Source organism: Sinocyclocheilus grahami, unplaced genomic scaffold (assembly GCF_001515645.1).
Source record: "Sinocyclocheilus grahami isolate Dianchi unplaced genomic scaffold, SAMN03320097.WGS_v1.1 scaffold295.1, whole genome shotgun sequence".
NCBI lineage: Eukaryota > Metazoa > Chordata > Actinopteri > Cypriniformes > Cyprinidae > Sinocyclocheilus > Sinocyclocheilus grahami.
This window is the reverse complement of record NW_015505474.1, coordinates 791,298-813,322: the sequence shown is the minus strand read 5'-3', so window position 1 is coordinate 813,322 and position 22,025 is coordinate 791,298. Positions and strand designations below refer to the sequence as shown.

General features: G+C 37.5%; 1 protein-coding gene across 1 annotated transcript; it reads right to left on the bottom strand.

Moving 5' to 3' along the window:
- Window positions 1-1,615: 1,615 nt before the first annotated feature.
- On the bottom strand, window positions 1,616-20,651 carry sh3bp4a (SH3-domain binding protein 4a). The gene is made up of 3 exons (XM_016292956.1): window positions 19,629-20,651; window positions 2,647-2,835; window positions 1,616-2,549 (listed from the first exon to the last, which is right to left on the bottom strand). The coding sequence occupies exons 1-3, from the start codon at window positions 20,649-20,651 to the stop codon at window positions 2,325-2,327; spliced, it is 1,437 nt and encodes a 478-aa protein (XP_016148442.1). The 3' UTR covers window positions 1,616-2,324.
- Window positions 20,652-22,025: the final 1,374 nt, after the last annotated feature.

Genomic DNA, 22,025 nt, shown 5'->3' with positions numbered 1-22,025 from the left:
TGCAACACACATTAAAGGACAGACACTTTAAATGCATAAAATTCTAACAATCCTAGTTGCACATTAAAGTGGTCATGATATCTTAGTGGGTGATATAAGCAAAACAATAAACAACTATGTCACAATTTTAAGCTTGACAGAGTTAGCAACAACTAGAGGATTGGTAATTCTAACATTTTAATCTGTATTTCACTATGTAAGCCTGTTTCTGCCTCGGAGTAAACATTTAAAGTTAATTGATAAAAACTTTAAAAAAGAAAGTTACATTGTGACATATAAACTTGCAATTGTGAGAGATAAATTTGTATTTATTAACATTACTTGCAGTATGAGAAATAAGTCCCAATTGTAAGAGTTTCTAGAACACAGAATGATGTTGCAATTGTGAGATATACAGTTGCAGTAATGACACATAATGTCTGAATTGTGAGGCAGATGCAATAACACAAAAATGAATTGACCCTTCACAAAGACCCACCCCCTGTTGCTACGTCTGACAAGCCATGGCGCTCTCACGCCACACATATTCTCACCAGGGCCGGACTTCGTGATTTGGGGCCCCAGCACAATAACTATGTAAATAAGACAAGACAGAGCAGGTTACTTTTGGTTTTCAAATTTTGTAGCTTTTAAGAAATTAAAATATTAAATACCGTTTTGTGGCTCCTTAATGTGTCGTGACAGATCGCTGTAGCGCCTCAGTTCAAGTGGCATGTGAATCGATCATCTCTTCCTCTTTACTAGTTATAGCACAATATAAACATGAATGAACATCAGACGGTATCTTGTTTCAACCGTGGAAAGATGTCAATACACAGCATTTTTCAATGAAAAATTAAAAACGACATTTACCTATTCTCCTGTATGGTTTGTTTGTCAGATAAAATGACAGGTTTGGCGTTATGATTGGTCAGCTCGGCTGTCAATCAAACTCCCAGCGAAGGGTCAGTTGTGACGTTGCAATCATGAGAAATTGTTCCGATAACAAGAAATTATATCACAATGGTCAGATATAAAGTTGCACTTTTAAGAAATTTGCAATAATAAGAAATAGTTAATAATTGCAATAAGAATAGAGTGATAACTTGAAGTCAGAAAGTTCACAGTTATGAAAAATAGTCGCAATAAAGAGAGAACTGACAAACTTTACATCTACTGCTGCTTTATTGAATCCATGGGAACAACATGGGACAGCATGTTTAATTTGTTTTCTTGCTAAATATATGGCTGCAACTAAGACAATGTGTGAATTATAACTTTTCAAACAGTTACTCTCAAACATCTCAAATAGCTAGCACAAAACCAAGTTATAAATGTGACAAAACTCTAAAACACCAGAATATTTATATATAAATACATACATTCACTTTTTCCCTACACGCTGTTCCAAAAAACAGCACAAAATCTCCTTGACATGTACAGGACGTATAAGAAATGATTATTATTTTTTTAAACCAACAAAAAAATATTTTAGAACATAAAACATAAAAGAACACAAAAGTCTAAAAATAAAAAAATTGTAGGTACAAAAAATATAAATGTAGAACAAAAAATCATCACAGTCATAAAACCACGCTATGATCTGTTCATTTATTCATCTGACTGCATTTGTTTCTTGACAGAAACACTGAATGAGTGACTCACAACTGAAACTAAAGCAACACTGCGATTTAATACCTACATGGTATTAATGGTATTACGATATCTGGTCATACAAATGCAAACTTGCTTGAAGCTTGAAGGGACAAAACACAGTCTGAACTTACCATCTCAACACACCATATGCTCCTTCCTCTCACGTAACCAGTTTGTAGTGTTTCGTGTTTCTAGTAAGACTAATCCGTCCTTCTGTGCCAAGCACAGAACAAATCAGTGGAATAAAATCACAAATATGGAAGGCTTGAGCATTTGGCAATGAAATACAGAACATCCAGACCAAGACAAACATGGATAAATGTGATGTCACAAAATAGACCTTCGTTTTCAGTAACGAACAAAGATGTCATCTGTTTTTTATGAAAAAAATTGTTCTTGAAAAATGTTCGTGATCGTAAAAATTTCCTTTGTGCCATCCGGTATAAAAAAATATAGATATCACAAAGAAGAAAACTGATAAAAACGCCTTCAGAAATCTAAAAAAATAGCTACACTTGAAACACTCTGTGTTTTGGCTTTCCGCATGCTCTTATATGGACGTGGACAGATACAGGAAGTCCTCACGGCTATTGAATTGAGGTAAACTCACAGCTGATGGTGACGTAGAAAAGTGTGTGTCCGTTAAAAGTTCTGAGGTGATGTCGAAACTTAATTGTGAGGAGGTGGAGCTAAATGGCACAGTCATCCTGAGGGGCGGAGCTAAAGGCGGAGCTTCGAAGCAAGTCGAGGCAATTGACAAGGATCAGGGTGCCGGTGAGGTGCCTCCAGCGTTTGGAGATTGGATTCTTCATTCGGTCCAGGCCCATGTGCAGTTCATGAATGACATCGCGGTAACTGTCGCCAATCTGAGCGGCCCACGTCAACAGGAAGTCGTAGGCTGGTTTCCACATGGCCTGAAATGATAAGATAAATGGAGATTATATCATCTGATCGAATTCACGAATGTGAACTCTACTCTTCTATATTGAAAAGGAGGTTTTGTGTCCTCACCTCACTGTCCACCATCCCAGTTTTGTCTCTGTGTGGAGCCTCATAGGCCTCCATTTGTTGCTTGGATACGTGGGCGAGTTTTTCGGCGAGCTCCCTCCAGCGAGGTGCCACTTCCACTGCCGTCGTCAGCAACACGAAGTCCATAATGAGTCGGGCCACCAAACCCTGACAATCGATCTTCAAAAGAGCCTGAGTAAGAGATAAAAAATATTAGCTTAATATTAATGGTAGTTATTGATGCTGCAGAATGATTTAAAGCATCTACAAACATAGTAACAAAAAAGGCCAAAAACGTACATTTGTGGGACAAAAATGTCATCTTTATGAGCTTTACACAAAGGTTGAAATGTTGCACTGCAATTTCACTAATATTTTAAGTCACACTTGACCTGAAATGTTTGCGTTCTTTTAATTGAACATGACTGGAGATCTTTCTAGCACCATAATACACAATAATGTATCGACTCAAATAGGCCTGATTTTTTTATCATGGAACTGAATTTCTATATAACATGAAGCCTTTTTTACATGTGTGCCAGACTTGCCATTCCTTTATTAGGAATAATTGTATATTTTTGTTTATGCCCTTCAAATTCTCAGGTTTTATTCTGTGATGAATAGAAAATTAAAAAGAATAGTTTTTAACATTATAAATGTCTTTTGATCTGTCACATTTGATCAAATTAATGCATCTTTGCAGAATAAATATATACTTATATTTCTTTAAAAAAAAAAAAAAACATACTGACCCCAAACTTTTAAACAGTATTAGTTTATTTTACTGTATAAACTATATTCATTTTATTGTTTTATAATATTTTAAGTGTATATACATTATTTTTTTCTATATACAGTGGAGATCAATATTAGAGAATAATCTATAAATAGTTTTTTTCTAAAATATTGTTTATCTTCATCACTCAAATTTGAAAGGAATATTAGCTGTAGGTATATCACTACTAACGTGTTTGACAAAATATCCAACGCATTTCAACAAAAACCTTTATTTTAAACTCAGTGATTAAAATTAGAGAACAGTAACCACTGTAGCATGAAAGAAGATTACAACTAAAATTTTGAACGGTTACAGCTATCAGAAATTAGTAGGATGTGTAGAGGCCCCTGCTTTGAATGACTTTAGCACATCTGCGGCCACAGGACATTACTGGTTTCTCAGATTGCGCTCGTGTGATCTTGGTCCACTTGTCTTCCATAGTCTGGTAACTGTAATGGGTTTCTTAGCCATAACTTTGTTGCCAAGGATTTTCCAGAGGTTTTAAGTCGAGCGTAGATCAGGACTGGCTATTTCATTAGTTCAGTGTTCTTAGCTTCAAGGAACTGCTTTACCCATTTTGCATTGTGAAGGGAACATTGTCTTGCATGAAAACTGCAGGCTGATTGGGAGATGCTTGCAGGGAAGGAACTGCATGTTGCTGAAGGAGGTTCTGATAAACATTTGCATTCACCTGCCATGTATCTGTACAAGAGGCCCAACTCCTGCTGCAGAAAACCTCCCCAAACGATGACACTTCCTCCTCCACCTTTCACTGACTTCTTTACACACTCTGGGTTCAGTCTTTTAACAGTTTGACACAGAACAAAATGTTTCCCATCTGACTCAAATAAATGAAACTTGCTCTCATCACTAAAGTGAACTTTGGACCAGTTCTCCTCTCTCCACACAAAATGCTCCTCAGCAAAGGTGAGTCTAGCCTTTTGATTCTTTCTGCTGATGAGAGGTTTGGTCACTGCAGAGTGTGCTTTCAGTCCGACTTCTCTTAAATGTGCCAAGACAGATCCTTACCCTGATCAGCACTGAACTGGCGAGCAATTCCAGCTGCAGTGCTGAACCAATTCCCCATGGAGAGTCTCTGCATTAGCCTGTCTTCTCGTGCATTTTTCTTACGTGGACGACAAGCCTTTTTGGGGGACTTGAATGAATGAGTGTCATTGTAAAGCTACAATATTCAATAAAATCACAGATTTGGAATGACCAGCTTCTCTTGCAGTGACTGAGAGGGTTTTGGCCCTTTAACTCCCTTTGGCCTTCATCTAGACAACTTCCTGTCGCAGGGTTTCAGTCACCTTAGAGCGCCCCGCCATCTTGCAATCTCAGTAAAAATTAAAGGATTGCTGCCAGTTAAATAGGGATCGCCATATAATTAAGGAAATTAGCACCAGGGGCCAGATTAACACCAATAACTTGGAGGTGTCCTATAATTTGATCAGTTTTTATACTGTGCTTCAGAATATAATTAATTAATGAAATATTTTTTAAAAACCTGTCCTTCTACTCCTGTTCCTCCTAACTTCAAATAGAACTAAGCAGCGAAATTAAAGGTTGTTCTCTAATTTACAGCTCCACTGTAAATAATATAATGTGACACTAAGGACCTCATATATTCATGCAAAACAGCATAAACAGCTCTCGGCACACACCAGAAAGTGAGCCAACCTCCCTTAGGAGTGAAATCTGATTGATATCAAGTCAAATGTGTTTTAAAATAGATGTCCAGATGTGGCAGGAGAACAACAATACATCCAGTCATGAAACAAGAATGGATAAGGTATGTAGAAAAAAAATAATGCAAGATCAGGAATTTGTAGTTTTCTCTCTGTGGCCTCCACGGATGAGTGACTGAACCCTTTAAAGGACCCGACCGACCCGGTTTCCTGCACACACACACACACACACACACACACACAATCATGTTTGGAATGAGAAGGGACCCCTGGGGTCCGGCAGAATGGAGCGGTAATCCCCGTTCTCCTTCATGCTTGTTGCCGAAGAAGGGAAGAAAGTTAAAGAAAAGCACAACTAGAACCATGGGAGAACTTCAGGCAAATGATAAGATGCATACAATCATGAGAACAGCCTCCCTGTTGCGTAAATAAAGTCAATTACTTCATTTTCATTGCTTTATGAGACACTGTACATGTATAAGTGAGATGAGGGAGGAGGAAACTTCCAGAACAGGGGAGTATGGCGTCAAAAGAATGATAAAGCTGTGAGGCGACCTGATTAATTCCCCTGCAGCACTGAGAGTTCTTTTGTTTAAGGAACGCATACATATTCTTTACTGCAACTTCAGAATGCTTCTGTAAATCTAAACCTAAATGACAGGCACTTTAGTTTGAGGGGGGAAAAAAGCCAGGAAAATGCCCACAGAAGCACTTAATGCAAAAAAAATCATTTTTTAATAAACACCACAATATAGTTAAATATATTTAACTTTATAAAATAAATCTATCTATATCTATATATCTATATCTATATATATTAAAATACATATAAACAAATATTATAAATGATTTAGACCCAAAAGAAGTCACATGAAAGCATAATTAATTGGATGTTTTGGTACGAGGACTTAGGAAAAATTAACATGCAAATTCTATTAGAAGTCTGCTAAAGCATGAATGGCTTCCTATCAGTCTTTTTGTCTAAAATCTGACTCGAAAAATGCAGAGTTTGACAACATCGCCTATCCAGATTCCAGACTCACAGGAATGTAAAGTCCATACCGGAGCGCGACTGGAATGTAACAAGCATTTTTGGCTGTATCCAATCGGACCAGAATGCCTCCTCAATTACCTGGTTAATAAAGAAAATGATGAATCGTGAAGGAACGGGACCTCAGTCATGATCAGACTTCTTGTGCCTATCCATCACAAAGGAATGTTCCGGAACTAGAACACGGAACATTCCGGGGGCCAGGGGGCCACCTGTTCGGAATGCAACCGCTTTAATGAGGTTAGTACGAACGCTACTGTTTGGAATAGAGCAAATCTCGGAGCTCTATGTAAACTTTACCATCTATGCAGGGCGACATCTGAATAAACTGCCTAGCAGCCATTACCACAGTGTTATCAAAGTCAAACAGCTCTCATAACATCAGACTTCAGATGCCAAGCTCAATACGATGATTCAACATACAAATGGGAAGATTTAGTACAGTGGAACGCTAACAGGTTAAATCACAAATTACAGCTGATAAGAATCTACGGTTTAGCTTTATGAATGAAAACACCACATCAACGACTGAAGTAGTCCTTAAGTTTTGAGCGAAACGTACTATAATGCAAAACTGGTCCTCAGGGTCTCAGGCCTGAAAGTGGCATTGCAACCAATTTCAGGTTTTACAGGAAAGTTCCAATCACTAAGAAAAACCCATTAAGGGTCTCAGAATAGTGGCTGAACGGTTGAGTATAAGAGACATGCTCTCAAATGGGATTGCTGCGCTGCTCGCCCTCGGTACAATATCGTCCACTTTCCCCGCAGACAACCTGACAGGAATGATGGACAGATGAAATTGACCTGTGAGCTTAGGAACTGTGGCATCTCGTTTTCTACAGTTTAGATGCCTGCTGTGGCTTCCTGCGTTTCGGCAGTTTAGTGAGAGATGGGAAGCAAAAAAGATGGAAAGAAAAGAAACAGTAGGGGGGGGGGAGGCAATCCGATGAGTGGGTGGAAGACAAAAGATTTTCATTCTTAGTTGTAGAACTGCATAAAATAAACCCGCCAAGGATTTTCTATCTCTCTAGTGACAAGAATAATGAGCTGAGTTTTTATTTTCTAGTTGAAAGGCTTTTTTCTAGTGCGGGAGAATGTATAATATCAGATTTGTTCTGCATTCTGGCCAACATATTACAAGAATAGTTCATCCAAAAAATGACAATTCATCACTTACTCACCCTTAATGTCTTTTTGTATGACTTACTTTCTTTTGTGGAACACAAAAGGAGATATTTTTTCTTCATAATAAAAGTAAATGGTGACCATGTCAGTCGAGCAAGATTGTTAAGGCAAGAACAGAAAAGGTGTGTTTTTAAAAATCAGATTCAACATCTGAATTAAATGAAAGAAAAAACGCAAAATAGCATTTTCAACAGTAATCTCAGACTTTCGGATTGTATTTTCTACAGAAAGTTTGGTAACAGTTTACAGTAAGGTTCATTACATTAGTAAGCATGAATTAACAATAAACAATATTTAAAAATATGTATTATTCTTAGTTAATGTTGATTTCATCATTCACTAATGCATTTTTAAAAGTTGTATCGGTTAAACATTAGTTAACGGACCTGGGCTAACATAACCTAACAATGAAAAGTTATAATTTTATTAACCAACAGTAAAAAGATTAATAAATACCGTAACAAAAGAACTGCATTCAAAATGTACTAACAATGAGCATTAATGTTATATCTAATGGGAAGTTATTGTAAAGTGTCATCGACATTTCTATGATTTTTAATTTAAGGTCTGGGGAAAAAAAAAAAGTTTTAAAAGTCCCTGATATTTCCATGATAACACAAACATAATATGCACTATATTTATACTGCAACTCAATCATTTCCAAACATAATCTTTCCATGTTTGCAACTGACTCCCTTACTTTAACTTTCATTTCAATGATGGGATGATATCTCAAACGTTCAATTACCAAGCGATCCATCATGGCATCTACTATGCCATGAAAAACGAATCATAGCTGCTGGATTTATATTGGCCTCCCTTGGCATTACCTGGTTTCCCCCATCATCAGATAGATTAGACCTGCCAAGATCCACCGCTGGCACCACAAGACACCCAGATCAGACAGCCCTGACTGAGAGCCATGAGGTAAACGTGGCTTGTTGTCTGAAGGGGTAAGGGAATAAATTGACGGCAAATGTCTGCTGTCAGAACTGTGCAGAGGGAAAAAAGTGAATGACCTCTGTCGACAAAACTAGCTTGATAGCACAGTGATAAATTTGAGCAATAATTCCAAATGATTTCGATTTGCTCATGCTGTGGTGCGGTTAGCAAAAGTCAAAGTCTTGAAATATGGTTCTGAAAAGGTTACTGTGATGAATGCTAATTGGACATGCTAACAAATTTGAGCTATGAGATTAAGACAATGCATACTTGCACAACACATTAAAAGAATAGTGAGCTATTTAAGCAAGTATGCTAATATTTTGACATACATTTATACTAGCTAGATGCTAACACAGAACAGACCTGAGCATTACCATCTAGCTAAAAAAGCCAATCGCCTTCAAAAATCTAACTAACCCACAAACAAATTTCTAGCATGTTTTGAGTGTTAGCATCTAGCTAAAATAACTTTTAACATCTAGCTAATCATGTATTTTTCATTATTTCTTAAAAGTTAATAAATACACATTTAAGCTATAGAGGCTAATGCTCAAATCATGCTAGAAGCGTATATATACACATGTAAAAATCTAACACAGCTTCAGTGTTAATATTTAAACATTCTATCAAGCTTTAATTTAATCTACCTTTAATATTAATTATTTCTTAACTTTGAAGTTCATACATAAGTCACAAGCTCTTTCTTTTGTTGTGCAAGGAATTGTGAGCAATTTCACCTGAAAAAAGCACCCAAAGATGTACACTTTAACATTTTACTTGAAATACCATATCACATGGGCTCTATACTAGGGCTGGGTATCGTTCAAAAATTTTCGATACCGATACCTTGACTTCGATACCGGTTCCTGAATGATACTTTTTTCGATACCAATTTTATGAAATCTATTTGAACAAGATTACATTGTCTAAAAAAAAAACACTGCACAAAGGAACAAAATGTAACAAACAAAATCAGTGCAAATGGTTTTAATAAAGTTCAAATAGTCTTCAGTTTACACATCTGTTAGCTACATTTACACTAGTGCATGTGACAGAATCACCTAGCTCAGACAGAATCGTAATTTCTATTAATTTTCTACTGATTTACTGAGAAGCATTAGCAGTTTCTAGCGCTGTCTGCCTGTGCTCTCTCTTCCATGATTGCTGCTCTGACTCAGAGGTTATAATATATTTAATTTCATCAGCAATACAAGGCCAAAACACACACGGCAATCGGAAGTTATTACAAAAACATGATGTTGGTTTAAAGTGAGTTTTGAGTAAAAGCGGAATATAAATCTTATTTATTGTATTATGCAGGGGTTATATTGAGATTTGTTATGTGTGTGTGTGTGGGGGGGGGGCTCTATGGTATCAAGCTTATATGTATGTATGTATGTGTATATATATATGTGTGTGTGTGTGTGTTTTGTTTTTTGTGCAAATGATTTGTTCTATTCCCACTAATCTCATTAATACTTTCATTTCAAATTCTTACATTTGATCTATAAATTCAATTGACACTGAAAAATACAACTGCATTAAATAATTATTATGAGATTATTTTAAATATTTTTTAATATACAAACAAGAAATTATGGTGGAAATTATACTTTTCAACTAAATTAAAACGCCAGTAGGTGCCAGTAGTGAGCGTTTAATGAGTGAATCATTGAGTCGTTCATTCAAACAATTTGTTCAAATGGCAGATTCATCAGATGTTTATGCATGGGCTAATGAAACTTTGACTCAACTGATTCGTTCAAAACATGGAATCAATCAGCAATGAATCGGCTGGTTGCTGTGAGATGCGCTGTTTCTGCCTAAAATGTAAGTGACCTAATATTATTGTATTTGCTTATTGAACTGTTTATAGAACTATTAAACAGTCGTAATGGTGAAAACGTTGTGTGATGTTGCCTCTTCCTCCTCCACCTTTCACTGACTTCTTTACACACTCTGGGTTCAGTCTTTTAACAGTTTGACACAGAACAAAATGTTTCCCATCTGACTCAAATAAATGAATCTTGCTCTCATCACTAAAGTGAACTTTGGACCAGTTCTCCTCTCTCCACACAAAATGCTCCTCAGCAAAGGTGAGTCTAGCCTTTTGATTCTTTCTGCTGATGAGAGGTTTGGTCACTGCAGAGTGTGCTTTCAGTCCGACTTCTCTTAAATGTGCCAAGACAGATCCTTACCCTGATCAGCACTGAACTGGCGAGCAATTCCAGCTGCAGTGCTGAACCAATTCCCCATGGAGAGTCTCTGCATTAGCCTGTCTTCTCGTGCATTTTTCTTACGTGGACGACAAGCCTTTTTGGGGGACTTGAATGAATGAGTGTCATTGTAAAGCTACAATATTCAATAAAATCACAGATTTGGAATGACCAGCTTCTCTTGCAGTGACTGAGAGGGTTTTGGCCCTTTAACTCCCTTTGGCCTTCATCTAGACAACTTCCTGTCGCAGGGTTTCAGTCACCTTAGAGCGCCCCGCCATCTTGCAATCTCAGTAAAAATTAAAGGATTGCTGCCAGTTAAATAGGGATCGCCATATAATTAAGGAAATTAGCACCAGGGGCCAGATTAACACCAATAACTTGGAGGTGTCCTATAATTTGATCAGTTTTTATACTGTGCTTCAGAATATAATTAATTAATGAAATATTTTTAAAAAACCTGTCCTTCTACTCCTGTTCCTCCTAACTTCAAATAGAACTAAGCAGCGAAATTAAAGGTTGTTCTCTAATTTACAGCTCCACTGTAAATAATATAATGTGACACTAAGGACCTCATATATTCATGCAAAACAGCATAAACAGCTCTCGGCACACACCAGAAAGTGAGCCAACCTCCCTTAGGAGTGAAATCTGATTGATATCAAGTCAAATGTGTTTTAAAATAGATGTCCAGATGTGGCAGGAGAACAACAATACATCCAGTCATGAAACAAGAATGGATAAGGTATGTAGAAAAAAAATAATGCAAGATCAGGAATTTGTAGTTTTCTCTCTGTGGCCTCCACGGATGAGTGACTGAACCCTTTAAAGGACCCGACCGACCCGGTTTCCTGCACACACACACACACACACACACACACACACACAATCATGTTTGGAATGAGAAGGGACCCCTGGGGTCCGGCAGAATGGAGCGGTAATCCCCGTTCTCCTTCATGCTTGTTGCCGAAGAAGGGAAGAAAGTTAAAGAAAAGCACAACTAGAACCATGGGAGAACTTCAGGCAAATGATAAGATGCATACAATCATGAGAACAGCCTCCCTGTTGCGTAAATAAAGTCAATTACTTCATTTTCATTGCTTTATGAGACACTGTACATGTATAAGTGAGATGAGGGAGGAGGAAACTTCCAGAACAGGGGAGTATGGCGTCAAAAGAATGATAAAGCTGTGAGGCGACCTGATTAATTCCCCTGCAGCACTGAGAGTTCTTTTGTTTAAGGAACGCATACATATTCTTTACTGCAACTTCAGAATGCTTCTGTAAATCTAAACCTAAATGACAGGCACTTTAGTTTGAGGGGGGAAAAAAGCCAGGAAAATGCCCACAGAAGCACTTAATGCAAAAAAAATTATTTTTTAATAAACACCACAATATAGTTAAATATATTTAACTTTATAAAATAAATCTATCTATATCTATATATCTATATATATTAAAATACATATAAACAAATATTATAAATGATTTTTTATTATATTTATTTACAAAAGCATTCATACAGTCATCAATATAGTGTTTAAAATATAATTGCATCTAATTTATAAAAAGTGTGTTTTTATATATATATATATATATTCTCTTGTGATGGCAGCCACATATTTGCTTTTTTGCATATTTTCTTTTGTATGAATGCGGTAATGCTTTTCTGGAAAAGCAATTTCCATCTTTTCTTTTTCTTTTTTTCCAGAGCTTTTCTCAATTTTTCTTTCGCTATCTGTCTTTCAGCACGCTTTCATTTTATTGCAGCCAATCCATGCCTGATCTTCCAGCCAAAGGCCCTCGCTGCATTCTCGGCCAAGAGAAGACTCTTGTTGAAAGCATCCAAGAGGTCTGCTGAATGAACATTTGGGATGAGATGGCAAAATGTCACAGTCATTAGAGGGAAAAGTAAGTTCGGCCAAACAGCCCCGGGTAATTTTCTTTCTTTCCAAATGGCTTTGTAATGTATTATTGTTGGAAGTCTCGCAATAAATGTCCAGCGTTGCATTACTGCTCCAAACAACACCTTCAGCTAACCTTTAATCAATGACTCATGAGTCTTTCAGATAATTACTTGCAAAGATCTCAAATATCCATTTGTATTTATGTAACCTCTACAACATATATTGTAAACCTTTCTAAACAGATTGCTTCAAATGTAAGGGCTGTATGCTTTTGATTCTTTAAGAGTCATTTAATGGGAATCAGAGCACACAGGCCACACAGCACTTTGTTTTGATTCACTTAAAGTAACCAGCTCATAAGAGTCATTCGATTCATTAAAAAAAGAATCAGCTCATAATTCTAAACTGTATGTTTTTGATTTGCTATAACTGGTTCATAAGACTCATTTATTCAGGAATCCGACTACACTGGTCCCACTTTATTTTTGTTTTAAACTACAAAAAAAAAGTTTGTTTTCATTGGCCGCATTATATGTCTTTGGTTCTCTAAAAATAACCACCTCATAAAAGTAATTCCTTCTGGAATCGGACTACACCAGCTGTGCTTTTCGTTTTGATTCACTGAAAACAACAAAAGTCATTCGTTTTGAAAACACACTAGAGGCCTGGGCGATAAAACGGTATCGATATTTATCGACGGTATACACCTTCTTCGATAACGATATAAAAAATGTTCGATATAGTGCGCGACATGCCCGTGCTATGAGTGACGCAGACAGCACACACAAACACGAACACGAACACATGCTGAATTGAGTGCTGTGCCTGCCTGTGATGAGGAGATTGTGAATAAAAAATAATATTAGTCTAATTTAAAATAAACCTTTGCATTTGAATGTTAGGAGTGCGAGGGAGCATCATCAGTGGCGCATGAGATGCGGTGATAATGATGTAAGTGATGTTGTTGCATTTTAATGTTTTGTTAGTCTAGCCCACGAGATGCGCCGCTGCTGTATTATGCATTCAAAATATTAGAGAAATATAGAAGCTCAATGCGGAGAAGATCTTGATTAGGCGAAAACAGAAACCAAGCCATTCACAAAGATGCATATTCAGCGCATTTTTAGATGGACAAATATGACTGGTGCACTCGCGTCTCACACAAGAGATGTAGCCGTGCAAAGTTAAAACAGTTTTGTAAAGAGCTGGACCACACAGGACCGGATTTGAACAGCTATTCCCTCCATAAATGAGTCTCCTATGGTTCTTCACTCCTAAAATGGATGGTTTATTTATTGTTTGAATGCGTCTAGTCAGCCCAGGATCAAGAGTCTATTTCCAGAGAAGGTTTGGTGAACTGGCACTCTCTGAATAGACTTATATTTATGCATTCACTTCCTGAGTTTTTTTCATCTTTGTAAGCCTTTCCGAAAACTCCATAAACAATGGGAACAACGTTTCAGTCTACAATGTTTGTTTTACTGGCAAGACCATAAAGAGTATCCACTAATATAGTCAGACCCAAAAGAAGTCACATGAAAGCATAATTAATTGGATGTTTTGGTACGAGGACTTAGGAAAAATTAACATGCAAATTCTATTAGAAGTCTGCTAAAGCATGAATGGCTTCCTATCAGTCTTTTTGTCTAAAATCTGACTCGAAAAATGCAGAGTTTGACAACATCGCCTATCCAGATTCCAGACTCACAGGAATGTAAAGTCCATACCAGAGCGCGACTGGAATGTAACGAGCATTTTTGGCTGTATCCAATCGGACCAGAATGCCTCCTCAATTACCTGGTTAATAAAGAAAATGATGAATCGTGAAGGAACGGGACCTCAGGCATGATCAGACTTCTTGTGCCTATCCATCACAAAGGAATGTTCCGGAACTAGAACACGGAACATTCCGGGGGCCAGGGGGCCACCTGTTTGGAATGCAACCGCTTTAATGAGGTTAGTACGAACGCTACTGTTTGGAATAGAGCAAATCTCGGAGCTCTATGTAAACTTTACCATCTATGCAGGGCGACTTCTGAATAAACTGCCTAGCAGCCATTACCACAGTGTTATCAAAGTCAAACAGCTCTCATAACATCAGACTTCAGATGCCAAGCTCAATACGATGATTCAACATACAAATGGGAAGATTTAGTACAGTGGAACGCTAACAGGTTAAATCACAAATTACAGCTGATAAGAATCTCCGGTTTAGCTTTATGAATGAAAACACCACATCAACGACTGAAGTAGTCCTTAAGTTTTGAGCGAAACGTACTATAATGCAAAACTGGTCCTCAGGGTCTCAGGCCTGAAAGTGGCATTGCAACCAATTTCATGTTTTACAGGAAAGTTCCAATCACTAAGAAAAACCCATTAAGGGTCTCAGAATAGTGGCTGAACGGTTGAGTATAAGAGACATGCTCTCAAATGGGATTGCCGCGCTGCTCGCCCTCGGTACAATATCGTCCACTTTCCCCGCAGACAACCTGACAGGAATGATGGACAGATGAAATTGACCTGTGAGCTTAGGAACTACATTTATACTAGCTAGATGCTAACACAGAACAGACCTGAGCATTAGCATCTAGCTAAAAAAGCCAATCGCCTTCAAAAATCTAACTAACCCACAAACAAATTTCTAGCATGTTTTGAGTGTTAGCATCTAGCTAAAATAACTTTTAACATCTAGCTAATCATGTATTTTTCATTATTTCTTAAAAGTTAATAAATACACATTTAAGCTATAGAGGCTAATGCTCAAATCATGCTAGAAGCGTATATATACACATGTAAAAATCTAACACAGCTTCAGTGTTAATATTTAAACATTCTATCAAGCTTTAATTTAATCTACCTTTAATATTAATTATTTCTTAACTTTGAAGTTCATACATAAGTCACAAGCTCTTTCTTTTGTTGTGCAAGGAATTGTGAGCAATTTCACCTGAAAAAAGCACCCAAAGATGTACACTTTAACATTTTACTTGAAATACCATATCACATGGGCTCTATACTAGGGCTGGGTATCGTTCAAAAATTTTCGATACCGATACATTGACTTCGATACCGGTTCCTGAATGATACTTTTTTCGATACCAATTTTATGAAATCTATTTGAACAAGATTACATTGTCTAAAAAAAAAACACTGCACAAAGGAACAAAATGTAACAAACAAAATCAGTGCAAATGGTTTTAATAAAGTTCAAATAGTCTTCAGTTTACACATCTGTTAGCTACATTTACACTAGTGCATGTGACAGAATCACCTAGCTCAGACAGAATCGTAATTTCTATTAATTTTCTACTGATTTACTGAGAAGCATTAGCAGTTTCTAGCGCTGTCTGCCTGTGCTCTCTCTTCCATGATTGCTGCTCTGACTCAGAGGTTATAATATATTTAATTTCATCAGCAATACAAGGCCAAAACACACACGGCAATCGGAAGTTATTACAAAAACATGATGTTGGTTTAAAGTGAGTTTTGAGTAAAAGCGGAATATAAATCTTATTTATTGTATTATGCAGGGGTTATATTGAGATTTGTTATGTGTGTGTGTGTGGGGGGGGGGCTCTATGGTATCAAGCTTATATGTATGTATGTATGTGTATATATATATGTGTGTGTGTGTGTGTTTTGTTTTTTGTGCAAATGATTTGTAATGAGTTAATGTCAAGCCCTGGAGTCTATAACGTTAAGTGCCGGGGCTCAGCCCCAGACGGCCCGGCCCAATTTAAACCCTGGTCTTATGTAGCATGATGCTACAGTGTGCATGAATGGTCACATAACACGTGCTTTCGGTCTTGTAGTATGAACGGACACATCTACTCTCCATTGGAAATGAATGACTTTCGGTCTGTCATTTGTCGGAGATAGTGGAAAGCCGGCTTGAAACACAGTGGAAATGTCAGTATGACGAGGATCGTTTTCATTTTAAAACAAAAGCGCACCTGTGTAAATGTAGCCTTACAGCTACGGGGGCTGGGACGCATTCACACTAAATACTCACATGTGAGCCACATCTCTGAGTGTAACAGCCGCGGACTGACTGTGCAGACCTATCGGTGTATTAGGCTATAGTAAGATACCACGAGCAGACTGCTCCGTACGTTTTCACATCGCTCTCGCGGATGTCAAACACTGATCGATCTGCGCCTTACTGATGTTGATGAGATTAACTCCTTAGGTATCGAAATTTGGTACCGAACGACTAAACGTTTTTTGGATACTCGATAGTATCGAGGCAATTCGGTCGGTGCCTAAAAAGTATTGAACTTGATACTCAGCCCTACTCTATACTATCATTTAGAATCCACAAATTCTAATCTTGCATACTATTCATAAAAGATGGTATGCAAATTAGAATGCAAGTAGGTGAGAGAAAGTGAGAAGTCTCCGCTTTCCCTTTGAAACTCTAAACGATACTGCGGAATACAGTAGCAGCCACATAAAGCATCGATACAATACTTTCATTTAAAATAATGACTGTAGAATGAGTCAAAGTGTTGCGGTTATGGTCAAAGAAAAATAATCAAATTTTAGCTATGCTACCAGAGGGCAGGGAGAGGTGAAGGTCATGTTTCACATTGATTTCTAAAGGAGCATGCAAAATATGTCCCACCACACCATAGTTATTCGAGAAAAATGTCAGGGCTCAGACAGTCCTCAGGCAAAAGCTGTTGGAAATCTTTTAAATGCATTATTGAACCCTTAGGGGCAGAGACGGTCAGTTTAAACCAGACAGAGAGACAAAACTGTCAGCAAATTGAGATAAAATACACCTAATCAATTTTAGAAATATCTAGAGATTACAGAGCTCTCCAGTAATTTTAGTACAAACAAATATAAATAAGCTGTATTACAACAAAACGCTTTGGCTATGTGACTATAGTGACATTTATACAAAAGAATCCACACCAAAACCAAAAAAAGTGGCTAACTGTTAGCTGGCGATAAACCACTGCAAATATTTAAACCAATCACATTGAATGGCTCAGTTTAGATCGTTTTCTTTACTAGCCTGATGGTCTTGGAGTGCCCCCATGCTGTTTGGTTTTATTTTAGGAGTGTTTAGATATGGCTGAGTCAGCTTCCAAGCTCTTTCAGTCTTTGGAAGCTTCCAGAATGCCTAGCCAACCACCTAGAACACAAGCTTTGAAAATGCACAACTTGCTGAGTAAAGGTGGCAAACTGCCATTTATGACTTGATAAAACTTGCCTTAATAGGAAAAGTCATATATTTATGGATTTAGGAAGCACATTTGCGTGTGTGGAATGCTAACTGTAAATGAGGATACTGAGGCAGCATACAGAATTGTTAAATCACAATACAGACGGGTATTAGCTTGAAAGACCCATAAATTGCTACGCTAAGCTTAATAGCTGGCCTGTCAGACTTAACACTGAGCAAAATTTCTTCCATCTCATTGTCTGCACAACTCAAAATGTCACCAGGCTCAGAAGTATTGGCCGTAATTACCAAACTCAAAAAGACAAATAGCTAAATAATAGCAAGAGTGAGGCAAGGAAAGGCCGTGTGTCCATCAGGGACTACAGGCTGCAATTTCAAAATCGATTTACTCCCACAGAAGACAACTGACTATCCTATGACATCAGGCCTTGGGAATAATAGCCTCATCTCTACTTGATGAATGTGTCAGCACTTGAAGCACGGCGGGGAAATAATAATGGAGCTCCCTCTTAGCAAGGAGAAATATACAGAAACACTGTGAAAGAGATGAGAACGATTGCTAAGGTGTAACGCCCTGTAACAGATGCTTACCACCCACTCAAATTATTGAATAATTTAAATTTAACAAAAGCTCTGCCTGTTGTGGAAGGAGAGATAAAATGACGATTCCAGTCAGGGATATATCACTTTAACACTGAGGTCAGGGAATAGTCAAAATCCTCATTTTGCATTTGTATTGTTTATCCAAGATAAGATGCTAAAGCTAAAGTTTTGTGAAAGATAAGACTGGAATTACTACATCTTTCCTCTCTCTTACTATCCAGCCTGAACAAGTGATAATTATTTATAATTATAATATTATTCTCCATGCACCGTCTCCTCAGATCTGCAAGCCCTGGGCTGACAGAAGTGGTGTGCTAACCCGTTTACTTATAAATGGGATATCGGCCAATGCTAGTAGAAAGTGTATGCAAGGTAGAAATAGCTACACTCTCAAAACTCTCTGCTTTGCTGTTCCAACAAGTGTTCATTCCCAATATTGTGTTTCTGTCAACAATAGTGTGGTTGAGTCAAAGGAGTAGATCACCCAAAAATCAAAATCAAGTGTAACTTGTTTTCTTTTCAATAAAATAAAAGTGAAGGGCTGGGACCTTTCATATCATAAAAGAGTTCCATATACATTATATTTTGAGTCTTCTGAAGCAACACAACACCAATGTGTGAGGACCAGAGCTAAATGTAAGTTCATATTTAAGAAATCCATAAAGGTTTGGAACAACATGAGCAAAAGGGGTGAGTAAAAGATGACACAATTTTCATTTTTAGATTAACTAATCCTTTAAAGACACCAAAGAGTTTATATTGATGGACATTGTGTAGATTAAACAGAGGCATCTTAAACATTACCAGCTCTGGACATCCTGTGCCCAGTGATAAAAAAAACCTAATACAAGCGCAATCTTTCTTTCAGTCAGAATTTGAACGAGCCAAGCAGGGTTCCGGCTGCTGTACTTGCAGGTTTCCACAGCTGTACAGATAAGAAAGGCAGCAGAGAGCAGCTAAGTGCACTCTCATCAGAATTAGCCCCAATCATTAATAAGAGAAAATGCAGATAAGCAGGACTGCATAAAAACGGGTTTAAATAAAACATTTTGCGGATAGATTTCAAATAGTTATCCATTTGGGAGAAGGGCATTTACTGCATGCAAAAAGCAAACATAACCACAATAGTTTTCAAACTATGCAGTTCGGACAAACCAACACACACAGGAGCTTACCATCATCAGTTCCTTCTGAAAAGATTTTTTCTCCTTAGTCTCCATGTTGAGGCAATCTTCCTTTAGTTTCTCCAGCACTGAGGCAACCCTCTCTGGTTCACTGTCCAGCTCTGCTCTGCAAAAATATGTCAAAGGAAGATTCACATAAGGGAGAAGGGCATTTACTGCATGCAAAAAGCAAACATAACCACAATAGTTTTCAAACTATGCAGTTCGGACAAACCAACACACACAGGAGCTTACCATCATCAGTTCCTTCTGAAAAGATTTTTTCTCCTTAGTCTCCATGTTGAGGCAATCTTCCTTTAGTTTCTCCAGCACGGAGGCAACCCTCTCTGGTTCACTGTCCAGCTCTGCTCTGCAAAAATATGTCAAAGGAAGATTCACATAACCCAGAGCGTCAGCAAATGCTCGCCAGTTTCCCAGATTTTCCATAAGTATTGTCCTCACAGAGGCGTAAATATAAGTGAGAAACTTGCAGGGCTTCAGGATTTGTTCCATCAGCATTGTGGTTGTAAGGTCTGGCCCACAGAAGTAAATAGGCTTAACCTTTCCCAAGACAAGCACATTTTTTACATGTACAAGCCCAATCTTTCCCTGATAATATCCAATGTACCACTCTTTAGTCCATAGTTGTCCTTTGAGTTTGATCTTCTCCTCACTAAATAAGGCGATAATATCGCCTTTTTTATATTCCAGCAAGTACTGATTCTTGGTCTGCCTGATAACTGTTTTGATCAGTTTGCCAAATTTCAAGTTGGTAATGCAACGCTCCTGAAACTGTGGGTATTTGGAGGTGATTGCCAGAGGAGACAGAATTATTTTATCAACTTCCTTTTTCTTTAAGAACCGCCTCTGGCCGTTGTTCCGTATCCCGGTTTTAGGCGGTGGCTGTGGTGTCTGAACACAAAATTGTGCAAGGATGCAATCCTCGTCATCTTTCACCTGGACACGTAACGTGAAGTCAGACATCTCATCTGCATTCCGAGACGTAATCATGTAGATGAGTCGACTCACCTTGCCTAGTTTGATCTGAAACCCACGAACAACCCTAGCCTGATCATTTGACTTGACCTCATAATTTGACATGTTGGAATACATGCCTATCTGCAAGTCCTGAGGTCTGCCAAGGACAAATTGGTGCTTCCCCCACAGTTGTAGTGCAACAGGAGGGGCAGACTTTGCTTGTTTCCCAACTTCGCTAACTAGAAGAGTCTTGGGGGCACAGTCATGGCCAAAAATGGCCACCACTATACATATATACATATATATATATATATATATATATATATATATGGCACAACCAAATCAAACACTTTATTTGCAGTACAATAAACTGACCTTTGACATCTATGAGACCCGCCTCAGTCACTCCCTCATCAAGGTCGATAAGAGTGCCCTCTGATTTACATCTAGGGAGAACATTGTTGTTGTTGGTTACTCTGATCCTGTGGGCGGCCATCTTGCATTGGTTACGCTATTTCACCATTGCTCCAAACCTGACAATCAAACACTGGCAGCTTTCCATTTTTTCTTGCTGGGAAAACAAAAAGGACAGGGACCATCTTGCTTAGCTTTATGTGGCAAGACAAACACTTGATGCAAATAGAATAATGAGACATGCTGCAATTAGATTATTGGATCATTAAGGCAAAACTCTTCAGAGAGATTGTAGCTAGAGATTAGTGTGGTGTAGCTAAACTGGGTAAAGATGAAACTCAAAATGTGCTGCATGAGATTAAGAGATCCTTAAAATGGATTACTTTTAATATATCTTGGAAGAGGTTTATGCATTGTTGTTTATATAGAAATTAAGCCAGAAAGTTCACTTTACTTTATCTCTCAGAAAACTTCTTAATGACATCTCACTGCTAATATAACTTAAAGCTAGCATTAAATTAAAATTTACCAAATGTACTTAATGCACATTCCTGGTCTTATTGTGCATTTTGCTCCAAACAACAACAAAAACATCATCAAAGTCTTTAATCAAAATGTAATGCCAAGCTGCAGACAACATCTCTTTTCAGCTAATGTCATTAATCCCTCTTTTTCATCTTGAATATTCTGTTTCACTTGGAAATATAAGGTAAACAGCATTTCAGTAAAATATACTATAATTTACTAAAGCACAAAAAGGTATTTACCGTAGTTTTAAAGATACATAAGGCTTTATGGATCAATGTTATTACACAGTGTGCACATTTACTTTAGACTGAAAGTCACACTACCAGAAACAAGGTAATAACACTTGGAAATATAAGGTAAACAGCATTTCAGTAAAATATACTATAATTTACTAAAGCACAAAAGGTATTTACCGTAGTTTTAAAGATACATAAGGCTTTATGGATCAATGTTATTACACAGTGTGCACATTTACTTTAGACTGAAAGTCACACTACCAGAAACAAGGTAATACAGTCCCAGATGTGTCATTTACAAAATGAATAAATATAATATATAAGGTAGCTCTGGAAACAACAACAACAATGTAAAATTCTAATTTATAGACTTGATATCTGGATAAACTTTTATCACTGGTAGAGCGTTTGATAAGCTGGGTTCTAAAAGAAAGATATCAAAGCATATCAAAGGACACCTTGAACTAAAAATCACATGCATACGGTTCCATAAGCA